This window comes from Pararge aegeria, chromosome 24 (genome assembly GCF_905163445.1).
Source record: "Pararge aegeria chromosome 24, ilParAegt1.1, whole genome shotgun sequence".
Lineage (NCBI taxonomy): Eukaryota > Metazoa > Arthropoda > Insecta > Lepidoptera > Nymphalidae > Pararge > Pararge aegeria.
The window spans coordinates 4,311,624-4,331,514 of record NC_053203.1 but is presented as its reverse complement, the minus strand read 5'-3'; the positions used below and the strand labels follow the sequence as shown (position 1 = coordinate 4,331,514).

The window sequence follows — 19,891 nt, the reverse complement described above, 5'->3', positions numbered from 1 at the left end:
GCTGTGCGGTCAATATATAAACTTAAATCACGTGAATCCCTCCGTGAAAAATTTAAAGAAATAAGTATCCTTACGGTAGCCTCACAATATATTTATAACAATATAGTATTTGTAAGACAACATATTAGTCTTTATAAACAAAAAGTGGATATAAACAGACGACTTACAAGAAATGGTCATAAATTAGTGACATCTGCATATCGTCTGCGAAAGGTGCAGAAGTCATTTGTGGGACTGAGTATACGCTTTTATAATATGATTCCTAAGGTAATTTTGGACCTACCAATGCATAAGTTTAAAGAATGTGTTAAAACACATTTATTACAGCGAGGTTATTATACAATTGATGAATTTCTTAATGACAAGGTTGCTTGGAAGCATCCGGCTCCGCTTTCATCTCTCACAAGATAGAAAAATGAATTTTGAAATGTAAAATGTAAATTGTTAATGTTGGAAAAGAGCAACTGCTGAGTTTCTTGCCGGCTTCTTCTCGGTAGAATCTGCCTTCCGAACCGGTGGTAGAGTCACTACACACAGACAGACTTGACGTTTCAAAAGTGCTTATATTAGGCCTACTTGAAATAAATGAATTTTGAATTTTGAATTCTTAAGGAATAGAAGTTACATAGATAAGGTGTAACATTAATCTGACATGACGTTTACTATTATACCAGCATGATTTTCATGCTGTTAAGCGGATTTTGGTTAAGAGCTAACCGTAATATTTAAGACCTGTATACTAACCCAGATTCGCAAATAAATAAATAAAATATATATTCTCATTGCTACTACTACCATTTACTGCGACCACCTAAACGTCCGCCCAGCACAGCATAGTGACTATGGCAGACCCTCTCATTGGGAGATGCTTTAGTACAGGAGTGAACCTGATATATGCTGTAGATTATAATGATGAATCGAGGATTGTCATGAAAAACTATTGTATTACATTTCAGCTGGACGTCCAAGAAAAAGGGCTAGATACAAACACAGAGTACGGAAGCTGGGCGACCGACAGTCGGACCCAGACCAACTTAGTGAAAACATCCAAGACTCTGAAGCTAAAGCAAACTCAGAAACAAGCAAATGTGCTCTCAACCGCCATCTTTGCTGAGGGCGAAGGCCTGGGGCTTGAAGCAGACCTATGCCAGGACCTTGCTGTCCTACTCTCTGGGCCTCGAGTTAAAACTTTGTACTGGGATCTCGACAGGTAAATAATGCGTTTTTTTACCAGATCTCACGATTTTGCTTGGCTGGCCTAAAATTAGCTCTCAAACAACAAAATCATTGAATTTCTGAAAATCCACATAGAACAGCCGCTCGCGTCTTTCTTCGACTTGCTTAACCCATTAATTATTCAAAAAAATTGGTTGTCTGTAAAGTCGGCTTACTGACGATAGTTGAACGTGACAACGTCGTAAGAAAATACTGATGGAATGGTTGCATTTTTCAAAAGAAAATTTTAATTTTATTTGTTTGATAGATATTATCGTTGCTATAAACAATTGACACCACATTCACTTTTCACTGCACTTCATCCTTGCCGAAAACATGTAAATGTATTATTGTATAGAAGTTGTCCACGCGGACGCATCGCTCACTCAAGTAGGAGAGAGACAGATGTCGAACGCGGAGCCTGACTGTGCCTCTTTGTCGCTCGTTCCGCGCTCTCGCTTGCACTTAAAGTCATGAATGGAACGCCTCAGAGCGAGGTAACGCCGCATGCGTCATGTTATTTCGTGCGTGCAGCCGGCTCCATCGAATTATAAGACGTTGTCACGTCAAAAAAAAAGTCAGTTGTACAATAGTAATTATTTATTACCTACTTTTTTATTTTTTGCATTCACGTCACTTTTCAGAGAAATGCGTATAAAAAAATTGATACCACCTATCATGGTTCTGTAAACGGCATTGGCTTTCTAAATAATTTATCTTTATGATACAGAAGCTGCAGTCTCCAATAAATTATATAAAAACGGAGAAAATGCGTAAAAATTCGCGACACAAACTTTCGTTCTAATGAATGGCCTTAACCTCCTACGGATAAAGCTTAGGCTCGCTTGAATTTGAATTTCTATACTGCTTTTTCTTGTATCTTTTGATCAGTGTTTAAAACGCGTTTTGAAAGGATGGCCAGAGCACACTATTATTCACACAAAATTTGTATTCTAATATAAATTGCAATTTAGGATGTCTATTAGTGAGTGAGTGCAGTGATAGCCCAGTGGGTAGGAGCTCGACTTGACTTTCGGAGGGCCGAGTTCGTATCCCACCATGCACCTCCAACTTTTCTAGTAATTAAAATATCACTTGCTTCAACGGTGAAGGATTCCTCACGATGTCTGAGAGTTCTACATAATGTTCTCGAAGGTGTGTGGAGTCCACCAATCCGCACCAATACGGCAGCACGGTTAAGGCCGTACTTTACCTTAACCCCTACTCATTGTGGGAGGAGACCCACAATGAGAAGGGGTTAAGGTCTGTAGCGGGCCCTGCAGTGGGCCGGTAATGAGTTGATATGATGAATAATAAATAAAGTGTTTACGAAAACAGTTCAATGAGTGGGATGTGAACCGATGAGCATCTTTATCCATCTGATAAACCAAGAGACTAGCACGAGGTTTTGATAATAGGCAAACAGTTCATAAAATTAGTGTTTTCAGTTCCATCAAACATAATCATTGGTAGTTGCTAAAATTATATCTTGAAATACTGCAAAATTCCTCGAATGGTATTTCTTGTATTAGAATTATAAAACTTGACGTCATCAAATACGATTCGCTTTGAATTTGAAGGTTTTTAATAATTTTACTTAAGTTATTGTTGCTTTTTCCAGGGAAGTACTATTGGAAAACTGCCGGACATACATGGCGCGTACTCACGATGGCACCCGTGCTCTTACCACAGAGTTGAAGTACCTCAATCTTGACCCCAACTCCTTTCAGCACCTACCTGAAGAGGAGGATGAAGAAGAGTCAAATATATATTATGGGATCGAGAAAGGTAAGTTAAGTTTTATTTTAAAAAAAAAGGATTAAGAAGGCCCTTTGATTGTAATTGGTAACTTTGTATTTTAAATTATCAGCATAGTTGTTCATTCCCCATTTTATTCGAAAACAGGTTATGAACACTTGGTAGAATTTGAAGACGCAGAACCAGAAGATATTATGTGTGACGAAATTCTGACAGATTATTCCTACACTTCTGATTCGGCTTCTAGCATTATAGAGCTTCCAATGGTTATTCAGAAACGGAAGAAAAAGACAAATAAAGATCTCCATTTATCCTCGCAGGAGGAAGTGGATCCATTGAGTCTTCCTACTGAAACATTGAGTATCAATAAAGATATACCACAAAGCATTGAGAGTTGTAAATACAAAAGTAAAGAAAGGAGCGAAAGTAAGACCAGGATAGAACATACAAAAGAACAAGATGGAAACATTGGGATAACTAGTCAAGTAACTAAAGAGATACAAAAAAAGGCTAAGAAAAAAGAGAGGAAGGAGCGTAGAAAGATAGAGAAACAGTCTGTCTGCGACGCTAAAATTGAAGAACAAAATTTTCAGTCTGCAAGCAATTTATCAAGGCTTGTTGGTATGAAAATTGCTAGACCCAACGTGAATGAGCAAGAAAGACAACAAATCGATTCAAATATTAATAACACAGTTAGCATTACCGACAGTGACTATGACAGTCAAGGGAAATCATCTATCAATTCAGAATATAATGATAATGTTCTTACTGATAGTCTTTACTCAATCGATAATGTTAATTCTTCTAACAGAGGACTAACCGATTATAAACAAAGAACTAATTTTCCACCGTTTTCTTATTCCCCTCATACCGTTAGCTCTGTCAAAGAAGAAGTAAAAAAAGGTATTCAAAAGCTTATTGAATATAGACGAAAAAAGGTATTCAATGAAAGTTCTACAAGTTGGCATTCACCTGTAAACCGAAGTCCTGATTTTATTATAGATCGTAATTTATTAATAAGTAAAAATCTATCTAGTAACATACTCTCTCCTGTGATTAGTTCCAAACTTATCAATGATTCGAGTTACATTTCTGAGACCAGAAATAATGAAAGAAATATTACCAGTGAAAAAGAAATCGTGAATATCGCCCATTTAAACATAAAAGACAGGCCAGAGCTCTCGGCTAAGGACAGATCAGTGATAAAAGTTCAACCCAAACTATTTAAACCCAAAGATCCATCAACAGTAATAAAACAAGCTGAAGATAATTTGCCGGCAACACCAAGTCAAAAACAATATCAAGACTTTTTGTTGCAGCGAAAATGGAATTCTATTCAAAGCAAAGGACATTCTCAATCACAAAGTCAGAAACAGTTTCAGGAATTTCTTAAAAAGCAGTATTTACGAGAAAGCGAGTTGCCAGGAAATGTGTTGTATAAACCATGCAAAAGTGAAGAACTACAAAAACCACAAACTTCACAACAAACCAGCACGAATGTATCGCCCAGTCAAAAACAATATCACAATTTTCTTAAAGAATTGCAAGAGACTATAAATGCTGGAACCAACACCATGCAGGATTCAAAATACTTACCAAAAAATGCCCCAAAAAAATGTATTCAACCAAAGAAAGTGGATAATGCAGCTAACACATATTCACGACTGAGTTACATGCATAAAAATAAACAAAGCGACATTAAGCTCAAATTAGCGAACAACCAAGTCATACATAAGACCCCATCCGTCAATGTTACAACACACGATATGCAATATAAAGGAATGCATATAAAGGATATGGATCTCGAAAAAGTGTCTAACTTACAATCAACAGGTCAAATAGAAAAACCTAAAAACAAATGTAAAGATGGAAACTCAAAAGTTATAGTTCAGAAGATAGAAAATCTTAGTGGATGTGAATTGTCAGTAAATCCAATGTTATCAAATATATTATCGTCAGATATACCAAAAACTGAATGTACTTTACCAAAAAATGAAATTAAAGTAATTAAACAATGCAATAAACCTAAAAATTCTACATCGTTTTTATCAGAAAAAGATCAATTTGATTTATTATTATTATTAAGGCAACAAAATAAGATGAATCTACCTAAGATGCCAGTTAAGACTGAAATTCCTAAGAATAATCCGAGTGATATATTATCAAATAAAAGTGCTGCTGGTTGCGCAAGTTCTAAAAAACAGTGTTTTACTCAAAACCAAAGGCCAAGATTAAAAGAAGGTTCTAAATCAAAATCCTGTCCAATATCTGTTATAAAAACTACAAATAATAAGTCATCGAATAATGGATGTGAGTCAAAGAAGAATCGTGTTAGATGTTCTAAACAAAAAGTAAAGACCCAGATAGAATCTGACTGGAAAAGTGTAATGGACGACCTTTTGGCACATAAAACTCCAAGTAGGGGGCCAAATGCTCTCGATATTGTACTTAATAAAGACTCATTCGAAAAAAGGTTATCGGACAATTTGAGCAACCCTATCAACAAAAAAGTTGTTACTAAAAGTCCAATCCATAGCGTTAATAATGATAATATTGCAAAAGAGTTCACTCATAGCGCTTCAACAAGCAGAGAAAATTTGGTTAATTTAAAAACAACAATTAAATCATCTGAGGATTTGAAACAGAAACAGGAAATAATAGTACAGTCTATTAATAAAATCAATTATGTTGAAATGAAAAAAGGACCTGTACCTATTCAAGGAAAGCCATTTCCTAATATAATTCAGAATAGCGATCCATTTATATCAGGTATACCTAATTCTGATTATGATTTATTAGAGGAATTAATGGATGATGACTTGCGCCAGGAAATTGGAGAATTAACGTCTGATGAAGAAACTTATCGTACTCCACATTTAAGTACTTCTAAAACGAAAAATAACTTTCAAACGAAAGTATTAAATTTGCCGATTAATAAGACAAATTCTCCGCCACTGATTCAAGCCACTGGCAATCCATATAGTTTCAGTTCCATATTAAGCTCTGATTCTGTAAAAAATACATATAATACAAATTATTCTATTCTTAATAAAGAATTGCCTTCAAAAAACAACAGTCTTCCAAAAGGCATAACACCTAAGAAGCCGGCTATTACTAATGAAGCCAATTTTAAAATAATAAGTAACGAAATAATCTCGAGCTCAAAGTTTGTTAAGAAAACGCATTTTAGCGGAAAAGTGTTTAATAATGTTTCTGGTACGACACCTGAAGCATGTCACGTTAAGAAGAAGCCTGTTATCAAAACTTCCAAAAGAAAGAATTCGCATAAAAAGTGTACTAAAATTTGTAGTAATCCTAAAATATCAAAAACAGTGGAAAGGACCAATGTAAGTAAAGTAAATAAAGTTCCTGAAAGACGAAACTTGTTGGATCCAGCGCACGTAGTAATAACTGTACCCAAAAGAAATAATGCACAGAATTTAATGCTTGTAGGAACAGATTTAATTTACGATCCTTTTTCTACAATACATCTGAATCGGGCAACAAAATCTGGAAACTTATCGGACTTAAACAGTAATAATACTAATGTTGCTAGTAATCAAACGCCAGTTAATGTAACTTTGTTGCATTCTACGCCATTTGTTGCTCCTGTTTTAAGTCCTGTAATTATTGAAAGTGCTGTTTCCTTGCCGATTGTTCAAAATGTGTCGCCAAATATTTCCATGAATTTGACAACACAGAATAATGAAAAATCTGAAATAAACACAGTCTGTAAAGAAAACCAACAAACGTATGGAATAAAGACTGAATTGATCAAACCAAACGCACTAAAGGAAACAAAAAGTCACAACGATGATTTAGAAGCATCTAAATTCAGTAAACGCAGTAGCCCTACAGAATTCGATTCTGACACTTTCACATCAACACCAAAAGCTTTAAACAAAAACGTTTTATCAGATCCGGTTAAATCCAATTTATTAAACTCCAAGAAGTATGACATTACACCCGAAGTTTGTGAGTCATCCAAAAAGTCAAATATTAAGCAAAGTATCTATCAATCGGTCCCTATTTTCAATACAAAGTTTAATAAAAAAATTCAGGAAGATAATAAGTGTGCCATAAATTATGGGGCAAGTGTAGATGCATTGTTAGATAAGACACTTACTCTTGACCACAAAAATAAATTGTCCATAGATAAAGAAAGGCTACATAGGAAACGTTTGTACATATTAAATAGATTAAATAACTCTTACAATCGTTGTCTTGAGAAACCGATTGCTCTCCCTTATGCTTCTATTATATCGCCTAGAAATGTCACAGACGAAAAAGAAATCAAACTTAAGGCGACATGTAATACGGAAAATATGCGTAATACCAGAACAAGGCGAAATATTTCAAATAAAACAGACATATGCCAAAAAGAAAGCATTCCATTAGCGACGGTAAGTAGTGGTCCTCATGTACCTTCCTTGGGCACGGATTTAGCGGTTACCGTCCAAGAAGCCAAAAACGTTGCTAATGCTAAGGAAACAATAAAACAAAACCCTGTAGACAATCTATTATTGTCCAATGAGAATAATGTTAACAAAATTAACTTACGCAGTATCCAATCAGCTAAGCACAGCGAAAACCATACGTTTGCGATGAATAAAAGCGAACACAAAAAAGATAAAAGTCAAAATGTCACTAATATGCTTTTAGATTCTACAGAGGAAATTGTTAGTAAGGAAAACATTGAAGAGGAAAAACAGAATGCTAAAGTCATTAATGAAGGTAATGATTATGTAAAAGGTGGTGAAAATGACACGCATTTAAAATCAAAAGAAATTCAAACTGATTTAATGAAACAAACTTTTCGAAAAATAGATAATATTTGTAATGAAAATATTAATAAACCCGCCTCTCAAAGTTTAATTAATGAAGATGCTAAAAAAGTAACGAATATTAGCAATGAAATTCCGCAACATGTACAATTATACAATCGCGAAGAAACACAAACCAAAATGAATGATTCGAACAATGAATCATGCATGGGAAAAAATATTCACAATAGTGAAGAAATGAAAGTGTTCAATATAGATGAGCAAACAAAACCAGATATGATTCAATGTATGAAAAAAAAATCAGATGAACTGTGTAATAATAAGATTCCTTTAGAAGATAACATAACAGTCATACCCCAAACTATTAAAGAAACAACAAAAAAATTAAGTGAAAAATGTGAAAATAAAATTCCTTTAATAAATAACAACTATACGCCACGTAAACAAGAAGTTACTTCCTTGATCTCTCGTGGTACTAATAAGGCAACTAAGGAATTGGATGAAATATGTGTAGATGGCCCGCCACATAAACAAAATATGCCGTGCCCAATTTCCCAATATGATTTGCACAAAACAATATCAGCTCAGCAACAACCACTTGGTGCAAGTAACATTACAAAAAAAGTTAAAGATATTCTTAGTATTGAGAAATCTGGCACTAAGGAAAGTGTCACCAGCACTCAACTAGAAACGGTGGGACTTAAAAAAGGGAAAAATGATGATTGTAATAGAAAAAGCTCCTTAATATTACAAAATGAGCCATGTAAAACAAAGAACTCTCAGTTATTAGATGCTAAAATTACTTTTGATGAATTACCAAGTGATGGTAGTGGCCCATTAAAAAGGTGTGTCCGAATCAAACTTCCAAATGGGAACACTTTTAAAGCTACGATATCCGGAAAATTGAACGTCGACATTAATTCTATATTTGATGATCCTACCGTGAAATCTCTGTTATGGAAAAATATAAATAATAATTCAAAATGCACTTTGAATATAAAACAAGTCTCTTTACAAAATGAAAAAGAAGAGATTATGAAAACTGAAGTCAAGAAAATAAGTTATCCAAAACCAGTTATAATGACTACAGATACGATTAACTTAATTAGCGACGATGAAGAAGAAATCAATCCTCAAAAATTCAAGACAGAATTCGGTAACTTTAACATTGCGTCAATTGATCCAAGTATACAAATCAAACACCAAAAAAAATTATCTCAGAAGGCTGTGGTGGTTTTAAAAAGATGTGATGTGCTACAAGAATTTGTTCCAATAGACGTAGTAAATATTACGTCGATCGTACCAGATATAGATGCAATACAAATTGAGAATCCTTTATCTATTCCCCAAGAAATCGTAACAGATTATATCGAAATAGATGATTCATCGAATGATAGTATCTCAGTAATCTCATCTGTGTCAAATACAAATGAAAAAACGACAACACCTCTTTATAGTAAAAAAGTTTGCGACCTTAAAAATTTACTACTGCAAGATCTGGGTGTTGAGGTTCATAACAGTAAAACTCAAACAGAAAACATTATGAAAAATATGAAAGAAACCAATAATAGCAAGGATACGCAAACAGAAATCCAAAAAATAACAGATGCAATTGATCAAAAAATTGGAGAAGTTAAGATTCCAGTTCAACATGAACAAGAAAGTAGTAAATCGAAAAAATGTCTTTTAAAACTTATAAAATGCGACGACCTCGTTAAACAGTTACAGATAAAAAAACGAAAATGTTTTGTCAGCTTAGTTAGATTTGATGAGGGCATACGAGGTTTTGAAAATAAAGTTGATAACAAGGTTATTGATAAATCGCTTGGGGAAATTAATTACGTAGAAAATGGGACAATAACTGAAACAACATTAAAACGAAGTGACTCGTTTTCTATTTTAAACGAGTTTGATAATTCTTTAGTTAATCTTCCGATATTTAACCAAGATATATCTCAACCAATTAGACCATTAGTTATTGAGAATACAAATATTCCAGAAAATAATGGTTATAACATTATCAATAGTATTAATATTTTAGCGAAAACATCCAATAAAAAATGCGACGCTGAATGGTCTATAACAAAATCGTTTTTAAATAAATATGAGAACATGATAAGGCACTTACCACTAATTTCCCAAAATGATTTTAAGGAATTTGAAAACCATGAGGATAATTTGACCGATTGTGACAGTGACCTCGATGTTAGTTTTTCAACGGATGAAAGTATACAAGTGCCTAGACTTGCTACACTTGTCTTTAATTTCCTTGTCAATGATTCTGACCTGTTGGATAGACTTATGAATACAGATGTAACACAAAAAAATGTAACGAATTTTTCGCCGTTAACTGATTATGACAGTGTCCTTAATACTTGTTTGCCAACGAATAAAAGTTATCAAGTACCAAGATTTAGCACACTTGTCTTTAATTTTCTTGTCCACGATTCTGATGTAATGGAAAGGCTTATGAATACAGATATGAGATTAAGAAATGTAACGAATTCTTCAACGTTAAAAAGAAAATCGACTGAGAATGGGGAAATCAATCGACTAAATAAAATTTCTAAAACCGTATATGAATTAAGCGCGGAACAGGTACGCCACAGAATACAAAATTCTCAAAACATAGGAATTCATAATAAAATAGCTGAAGAAAGTTTAAACCATTGTTCGTTGAAGCACAAAGACGTTATTTCAGTATTAGATGATGAAATGAAAGAATCAAATTTAAAGGAAGACTCACAAAATGAACATGGACCTATCCAGAGCCAAGAAGTCATCTCTTCATTGCAGACAGAGAGTGTAGAAAATAGAAATGAAGTAAGCGAGAATAAGATTTTAGAAAATATCGCCCATACATCACAGCGTTTGGAACAATCATCAAAAAATAATTTAAGTGCAGATACCCATTCTGAAAATACTTCTGGAATTAATTCAACAATGGTCATGGAAATTGAAGGAAGTAAGGGACGTAATGAAAGTATTTTAAAAACTAATAAAGATCTCTTGGCGGGTGAAAATTTTTCAGAGGAAACTACTTGCCCTATCAGGGTTTCAGTAAATGCAGAGTACCTTAGAATTAATGAAGACACGAGTCGTAGGGAAGGGGTTATGATAAAAACTAATACGTGTACTACCCAAAATGATGCTTTCATACCTATTCGTACATTAGATGATAATAATGTCATGCAAACTAGTACTAGGTTTGGGATACATAATCGAAGCACGATAAAACCTTGTTCAACAATAATAGAATCTGATTCTCTGTTACAATCCAAATCGAAAATTAAATTCAATAACCTACACGTGACCATGTCTCCAATTGATATTGTTGTTCAAATCAAAGATAAAGAAAATTGCGCTAAGAAAGATACTAAAAATTCAATCCAGTCAAACGAAACCGAAAAGATCAATCTTGATAATGATACGTTTAAAATAAAGAATGACTTAAAAACAAATCATATAGACATTTTGAATGAAAACGACGAGGCGCAAAGTAATACCTCTCCTGAAACTACACTTACGAAATACTCTCACTTAAATGTTGCCTGCTCGAGCGACCTCACGCCTGATTTCAAGACAGATAACTCAATTAATCACATGGAACTTACTATTCGTAGTAAAACAAGCGAAAACATAGACCATATAAAGGTTTCCCAAGCGAAAACCAATATAGAAGAGTTTAGAATTGATGAAGCTACACAGTTACAATCAAAAATACAGGGTAAAATTCAAACTGCACATTCAAAAGATAAAACATTTATCGACTCTGATAAAGAAGTAAATGGAAGTCTGAATTTTATTGACAAAGATGTTAATGAATCAACTACTAAAGCCCTAACTCTAAAGCAACTAGACTTGATAAAACAAGATATTGGAAAAAAAATATCTTCCTCTACTTGCGCTTTCATAAAATCGGTACGACAAAACGACAATAGTCAACTTACCGAAAGCGATAAGTACACAGATGATTCATTAAAAATTCCTGAAAATAATATATTCAACGACACAAAAATTACAGATACTAAGACTTGCTCTGAAATTTACGCTGAAATCAAAAATAGGGACTTCGCCGTTGCAACTGACACTGGCATGAATAAAATACATTCGGGAGTTAGCTCAGCAAACACCGTGGCCTCTGATGCTAGAAAGAAAGATGAACCACTTTTGCAACAAAACTTCAACTGTAAGAATTGTTCTCAAATTAATGACGAATCCTCCTTGCATAGCGGCATAGTTTGCTCCTTGGAAGAAAAAGAGAGAACATTAGACGTTAATAAAAGAAAATTTTTGCATTCTGAAGATGATAGAAATTCAATAGAAGTCCAAATAGAAAACACGCCTGTATCACGTGGCTTAAATCGTCTGTCATCCCTACAGAAAGCACTTATAAACTCTTCTACAAATCAGAATCGTAAGATAGATCAAACAGATGATTTAGCAGAAGAAATTATTCGGAATAAAATATCTCTGGCATTGGGTGATAGTTGTTCTAACAAAAAAGAATGTTCTGATATAAAAAAAGAGAATAATGTTTCAGAATTCAGGAAAAAGAATTATAATGAAGTTACATCCAATGCCCTTGAAATTAGTACTTTATGTACAAATATCAAAGTTAAAGTTTGTGAAGATATTGGTATCAAGAAGACTGAAATCGACAGTAAAATCAGTTCTCTGTCCAATTATTGTAGTACACCCAAAACTACCAATATCGATGAAAGTTATCAAAATAAAGCAACTAAGAATGCACAAGGACATAACGACAATCTGGATTCTTTTAAAGAAAAGAGAATTGCTAGTGTTTTGAAATCTATTGACCTTATATTTCAGACAAATCAAGGTATAACTGAAAATACTGAATGTTCTAATGTTAAAAATAATAGTTCCTTGAAAGATTTGATTAATGAGTTTAATAATAATGGAACTGATGGAAAGGTAGAGTCGAATACACCAAATAATGATACTAATACTAAATTCGAAAAAAATGTAACGCTTGTATATAAAGGTGATTCTAATGTTATATTAAAAGGCTCTCTATACGAGGATTCAGCGGTTGGGACGTGTTATGTGTTCCCAGTTCTAAATAAAACGGTTTCAAATCATGAATGGAATTCTAGCAATATTTGTAATGATAAACAAATAAATAAAATAGAAATTTTAAAAGAAGATACGGCTAATGAAGATTGTGATGTACTAAATGTTTTGGATGACGTTCTAAGCGCGGGGAATTTTAACGTGATACTACCAAAATTAACGTACTCGAGACAAATGTTAAAAAATAAGAATATTGATACAGGCGATAAAAGAAACAGGAAAAATCTTAAACGTAAACTCAGTTGCTATGATAGTAAGCTCCATGGAAAACGATATAGAAACGGAAAAAACATTGACTACCCAAAAATTTCCGCAGCAACAATGCTCGAGTCTGCATATAGTAAAGAGTATAAGCGCCTAATGGAATATTGTACGTCCATCAAATTTTCATATTCGCGACCATTTCATAAAGAATATATAAACGTACCTGATATATTTAAATGTTGGCCAATAAAAGAATTAGACGAGAGTGAGCTAGATAACACAGATTTTGAAAAAATACTCTTCTCAGAAGAGCAGTGTTATAAGAGTAATCCATTTGATCCTTTGCAGTATACGTTAGCAGAAGAAATATCACACTGTAAAGAACATCAATACATTAGCTATGATGTTAGTGAAACTAATTTTAGTATGGGTTTTGGTGAGGGGTCCGACAGAGTCATACAAATATTGGAAGATCGAAATAATATTTCAAATGTTTCGGCTGCGACTCTGTCGGACGTAAAACAATCTCAGCCGTTTTTAATGTTGGAGGATTACGTATGTGACCAAAATCAAAAGCTTTGTATGTCTCATAAGCACCAAATAGAATCTATTCAACGTTGTAACTCCTTCATTAAACTGAGAGATAAAGTACGTTCATATTTTAAAAAGACAACCGAGGAATTGAATTATAATTGGCTTAAGGACAATATGAAAAGCAAATATGAACACTCGAATAAAAATTGCAATTATCTTAAAAGCGGTTTCCCGTATGATCTCATTAATTCGGATTTTATAATACCAGCTCCAGTCGACCCAATAGTACAAGTCGTTCAGGTTGGCCAGTTACCTGTCAGTGCCGCAGCACAAAATCCTATAACATGTGATCCACGAGTTACGCAGGTTACAGACGTTAGCCCCCAGTGCTCTATTGAAAATAGCCCTCATGGTGACTCTCAGTCACCTATAAAGACTGAATATACCGAGTTAACTACAGCAGATCTTAGTATGCCGGTAGCTCACGAATATGCTCGATATAATATTGAATCACAAGAAACTTCAAGAATGCCAAATAGTCATCACGAAGACATTCCAGTGGAAACTGAGATTTCGTCAGAAGTTAAAACCGAAATTACTATGGAATTAACACCGTTAAAAGAAGAACCGCTTGATTACAACGATAGCGATGATTTGCAGTCCTTGGTAAACAAACATATAAACAACGTTGACTATTCATTTGATTCAAATGACAACAGTATACAGGAACCGCAATCAATTAGAGATGTTTCCTATGAATCATTTGAAAATCAAGATTTTTCTCCGCAAGAAAAACGGCAAAGAGGTTTATCTGAAAAAACAGATCAAATCGCTCATGCTATGAATGCTGCTGGTATAACAACTACACCAGAAGTAGTGGCAAATACGGAGTCGCATGTAATAGTTGATATGATGTCTCAAAAAAACTGTCAAGAGGGACCGGCTATTACTACATCTTCATCTACGAATAATTATTCAAAGACCCCTTTAAATACAATGACATTGCATCAAGCACTCTCACAATTATTACCTTCATCATTGAATCAGAATAATGTTCATGAAAACAACCAAACAAATTCGGCCTCGTCGGTGAGTTCACAAGTTTTACATATTGTAAAAAATACAAATGGTAATCAACTTTCACAGAATTCTGTCATAAGTAACTCTAATACGCCTGTGCTACATATAGTTAACAAAGGAGCTAGTACCAATTCAACATCCAATGCGAACTCAGGACAGCACACAAATTCTTACAGTGGACTGTCCTTAGTAGACACAGGACAAGGAAGTAATCAGCTTCTTCATATTGTCAACACGGGAAACCAAAAGAATAATAGCACAGGTCAGTTAATAAAAAGAGTTAACCTTTTGACTAATCTTCAAGGGTCTAATGAACAAAAAATGGTACAATTCGTTTGTAAATCAGCAGACGGAAAATCTATTCACTTGAATGCCCCACATCAAAGAAGTATGGTTTTGAGATTACAGCCAATCGAATCGCCTAATATTCAACTAAATCCAAAAGCAACAGAATCTCAAGATAATACAGGTACTAGTGCCACGTCTAACGCCAATAATGCAACATCGAATAAAGAATTTACGAATGCACAAAATGAAATAAAATCTCGATCTGTATATGAAGAAAACTACGCCAAGTTTATACAAAATTCTTCCAACAAACCTGTGGAAAAATCTACTAGTCTGCCAAAATTCGGTCAAGCTTTTGGCAAGCAGGTATATCAGGATGGCAATCAAAAGGGAAACGATATAAATTCTAATAATTCTAACGTGCCTTCTATCAATTCGAATTCTGAAAGTTCTGAATGTCAATCCAATGATAATTCAGTTAACCTAGACCATATTGGGCAAATAAACAACCCACCGTTATTACTAAGAAAGTCTCCATCACAGTCTGCTCAAACGCAGCCATCACAGGCAAATTTAGTTCAACAATTAAAACAAACCATTGGCCCTATGAATATACAAACAATGCACGGGGGTGTTATTTACACACGCCAAATACCAGTTAACATAGGAGGTGGTCAGACAATCAATTTAATAACAGTTCCCAGTACTGAACTTATAGATGATGGCAACCAAAAACAAAAAAGCGATGTAAAATTCGTCAATCAAAATGACCTAGATTCGCCAATCATAAAAATTGTACCGCAGCATCAAAGCACGACAAATGCAGAAGGGACGCAGGATGACACCAATAAACACACCGGGTTACCTAACGAAAATCCTCAAAGTACCCCTACTCAACATCAACCTGTCTTAACACAAATGCGAATAAAATTACCAATGCTCAGTAAAGCTCCTCAAATGGTTTCTGGTGCCAGAGTAGTGCGACCGTCTTTCTTCCAAATACAGCGCAATGTCATCGGCGGTGCCAATCAACATGTCTATCAGCAATTGGTTCTTACGGCAGCGCCACCTCTTGGTCAACATACTATTCGGCTACCAACAGCTCAGGCCAACAGGCAACCTGCAAAAACATCTACAGATGGTCAATCTACTTCTGAACCTCATATGAGTTCATCAACACTCGAACAGCTGCGAGAATTTGATATGGTGTTAGAACAAGTAAAGGAAAGAAGTACAGTTCAACCTAATTCGAATTCAAATGGTACTTTTACTAAAGTGCAAACTCCGACAACTGATACGAGTGATGGAACTTCCGTGACATCTACTGTGACAGAGTCAACACAACAAGTTCTATATTCCATCGGATCTAATCAATCTTTAAATGTCGCATATATAAACAGGAAAACAGTTGCTACAGCACCGACAACGTCAACTTTCGTCCGATCCCCTGATTCATCTGGAGTAATAGAGTCACCTTCTTCATCGCACTCACAAATTCCTCACACTGTCACTAGTGAATCAACATTAAATGAAGCCTCTGCTCAACCAAGCCAAGCGAAACCGGCTAAACATGCGTCAAAATCTAAATCTAAATCAAAATCTTCTAACCCACCGCAACCAATGAAAATAGGTATACCTCCAAAACCTACTCTAAAACCACAAGAAGACGAACAGACAACTCAACGTATACTTTATATATTGGCGGAATATAAAGAGCAAGTGGAAAACTCTCCAGATAAAGATAAACCAGCGCCACGGAGAAGAACGAATCCTCCCACAAATCCGGGTTCGTCGAAGCGTAAAAAAGGCTCAAGTAGCTCTCGACGCTCAGGCGGCCGGGACTCAAGTCCGGTGAATGGCGATGACCCGTGTCGTACCATGGGTTCGGAAGATAGCAGCGGCGGAACTTCCCAGGGTGACTGCAGCGAAGGGTGTCGCGACAGCCACTCTCCCCAGGACGATAGTCCTCGCAAAGTTGTCAGAAAACTAACATTTGAAAATGAAACTGCCTCCGCCTCCCAAACTAAACCGCATCCTCAGCGTAACGTCATAGTTGCTGATGGGCAAACGATAACCGTCGCGAGAGGAACGTCGGGCAAGCCCACCACAGCCGTTTTAATGCCGGCAAATTATATTTTGCCCGTGTCGATGGTCAAAGGTGGTCAGCAGATAGCTATAGTGACGAACCGTGGGCCAAAACTACTAACAGTCGCTGGCGGTGAAGGGACCACGAACGCGCTTTTGTTACAACGACTTATCGGGCCGGCTGGTCTCAAACCGGTGTTAACTCGGCCTGGAGTTCGGCAGCTCCGTTTGCCGACAGCAGCATTGCATAATCTTCAAGCTTTCAATTTAACCACTGCGACACCTGTTCAGCCACCGGATAGCACCGCTCCGCCAGCCTCGACACCTGCCCCTCCAGGGCTAACAGAGACGAAGCACCGTAACTCTCCGTGGATCGACCGGGATTCAGATGTAAAACCTGAGCGAGACTCCAGCTCCGAAGGATCCGAACCGTGGAATCTACATTCATCGGCTGACCACCACGACTATACGTACCAAGAAAGAGTTCGGACAGACAACATGAACAGAACTGTGCTTGTAAGTTTCTCAATATTTTATATTATAATGATTTTATTATATATCTATATAAAGAAAAAAAATCCCGCGCAATAACCACTCTCAATTGTACATCTCAAAATTAGTAGTGAAATTATTTTTGACGCACATTTTAAAACTTCAGGAAGCAATCCCAGATCGATACAGTCCCGATATGGAGGCGCAAAGGATATTTGATAAGATGTTCGACGTCGATTCGAAAAAATCATTCCTCGATACGCACGACGATTCGTCCCGTTGCGCATACGATATTGACGCGTCAGATTGCGACGATAAGGTCTACCACCAGGTGATAAAATCGTAGTCCTGACGCCGACCCCTCAGAATTAGAAAGCCTCTTAGTAGACATGCACGCCTCGATTTCTTTTAAGTGCTTTTCTTTCGTTCGGTGTTAGTTTGCCCTAAAATATAGATGCGACATGCTTGCGGATTCTCGTCTACGATAACCATTACTTACGAAAAGAAATAAATTATAGTTCCGTTGTAAAATGTAACTATTGTTTAAAAGATGCTTTTAGTTTGCTTATGGTTTTTACAATATTAATATAATACTATTGTTAAAACTGAATTTTCAAACCACTCCATTATACTTTAAAGATTGTCGCTTCTATAATTTATTGTTTGGCATTCTGCACACGTAACGAGGAAAAACCATATTGTTTTGAGTCTCATAAATGTCTTCCCGATCATTTAATAGTCTTTGTATTTTTGATTTTTATCTTTTATTGTCTATGTTCTCGAAGGATGTTTTAAAAGAAACTTTGTTGTTTAGCTTATTTTCAAATTTCTTCCGTCATTCATTTTAGATTTTGACCTTTCATAATTACAACGACTTAATTTTTGCATGTGGCAATGACTCCTCGATATATTCCATAGTCAAATACGGTCTGCATCATCGTGCATGTTACTCATCTTCATTCAATGGACGACATTTTGTTAGATCTTATATTTTCAATAATTTACATTCCTCCAAATGTGCTGTTCTTTAATTTTTACGTCCCCTTAGCCCACATGTAAATTGGGAGTTGATTGTGTTGTAGTTTCCAAACGGAAAATCGTATTATTTTATTCTCGTGCTGTATTCCTTCTTGGTGTTGTATTATGTTAAAAAAAAAAATAGCTTTAAACATATTATTAAATAGTTGCGACATTAATTATCTTATCTTATTGGTCGCTTGCAGTGGCGTGCACTTTATATAGGCAGAAAAGCACTGCCAATACAAATCTATAAGTATTTTTAAAACGAACGTATAATAGCGTCAATGTATCTAATCTTTGTTGGCTTACATGCCTTACCTGTCAAGAGTTTTGTGCACGTCTCTGGTCGCTTATGTGTTTATCATTACAATAAAAAATAAATAAAAATAATTTGAGCATAATTATTGATTGTATAAATTTATAAAACTAAAGCTTCGTTATTAAATGCTTCTAGCAATATACAAAAGGGTTACTTTAATAGGGGCAGTAATTGCGTAATGCACTCGCAGTCAGGATAGTATTTGACCATTGATGCCGTAAACAATTAATTAAAAAAGAACCACTCAAGGGAAATGATCAGATGCATATTTTATTACAAATTATTGGATACATATTTAGTTCAGTCATTTGGTACTTTTACTTGGAATGGTTTCGAGTGGCTTTAAAAGTTAGTATTTTTAGCAGTTCTTAATATCTTTCTACTATGTGTTCATTGGTACTGCAGCTATCAGTTTTGGAAGTGCTGCTTTTGAACTGTGATTTTTCCACTTTTTAACTTTGCCGTCCGCAAATTCTTATTTTTGAAAAAATTCCATCCATTAATAGTTTTTCGACCTGGAAAAAATGTTTGATATAAAAATAATAACGAATATTAACATTTGCTTTTCACGCTAACCAGTAGTGAAGATTTTTTGTTAATGTTAACAATATCCATTTTCAAATCACCCGAACAACTTTCTACTTCAACTTCTGTCGTTGATGACTATGATAAGAGTATATACATTAATACTTAGCTTAGGCGTCATTAGCCAAACCTTACTAACCTTAGCTTAGGCATCATTAGCCAAACCTTATTAGCCAAACGTAATTAAAATTTTGTAATTTTTATAGAACAATAAATTATTTTTATTTGAATTCCGAACACCAAATGACTTGACTACATGTATCTTGTTAGACGGACATTAACGTGTATTTATTTCAACCTTACATTAACACTGCGGTCTCCACTATGAGTTTCGAGTGCATTAACCGATGGGTTTCAGATTTTCTCTTTTTACGTTAAGCTTAAAAGCTTTACGTTTATCGTTTTAAATGAATATGACTGTACTTTTGGT

The 19,891-nt window shown here is 35.1% G+C and overlaps 1 protein-coding gene across 7 annotated transcripts in view; it reads left to right on the top strand.

The window, feature by feature from the left end:
• LOC120634668 overlaps positions 1 to 19,891 on the top strand; it is a 40,964-nt gene that overhangs the window by 13,737 nt on the left and 7,336 nt on the right. For 4 of the 7 annotated variants that reach the window (XM_039905419.1, XM_039905418.1, XM_039905417.1 and 1 more), the window contains exons 10-13: positions 957 to 1,210; positions 2,837 to 3,003; positions 3,121 to 17,561; positions 17,704 to 17,868. In XM_039905419.1, the coding sequence (XP_039761353.1) occupies positions 957 to 1,210; positions 2,837 to 3,003; positions 3,121 to 17,561; positions 17,704 to 17,868 (15,027 nt within the window). The remainder of the gene's footprint in view (positions 1 to 956; positions 1,211 to 2,836; positions 3,004 to 3,120; positions 17,562 to 17,703; positions 17,869 to 19,891) is intronic. The other 3 variants (XM_039905422.1, XM_039905421.1, XM_039905420.1) reach the window with 1 other exon arrangement.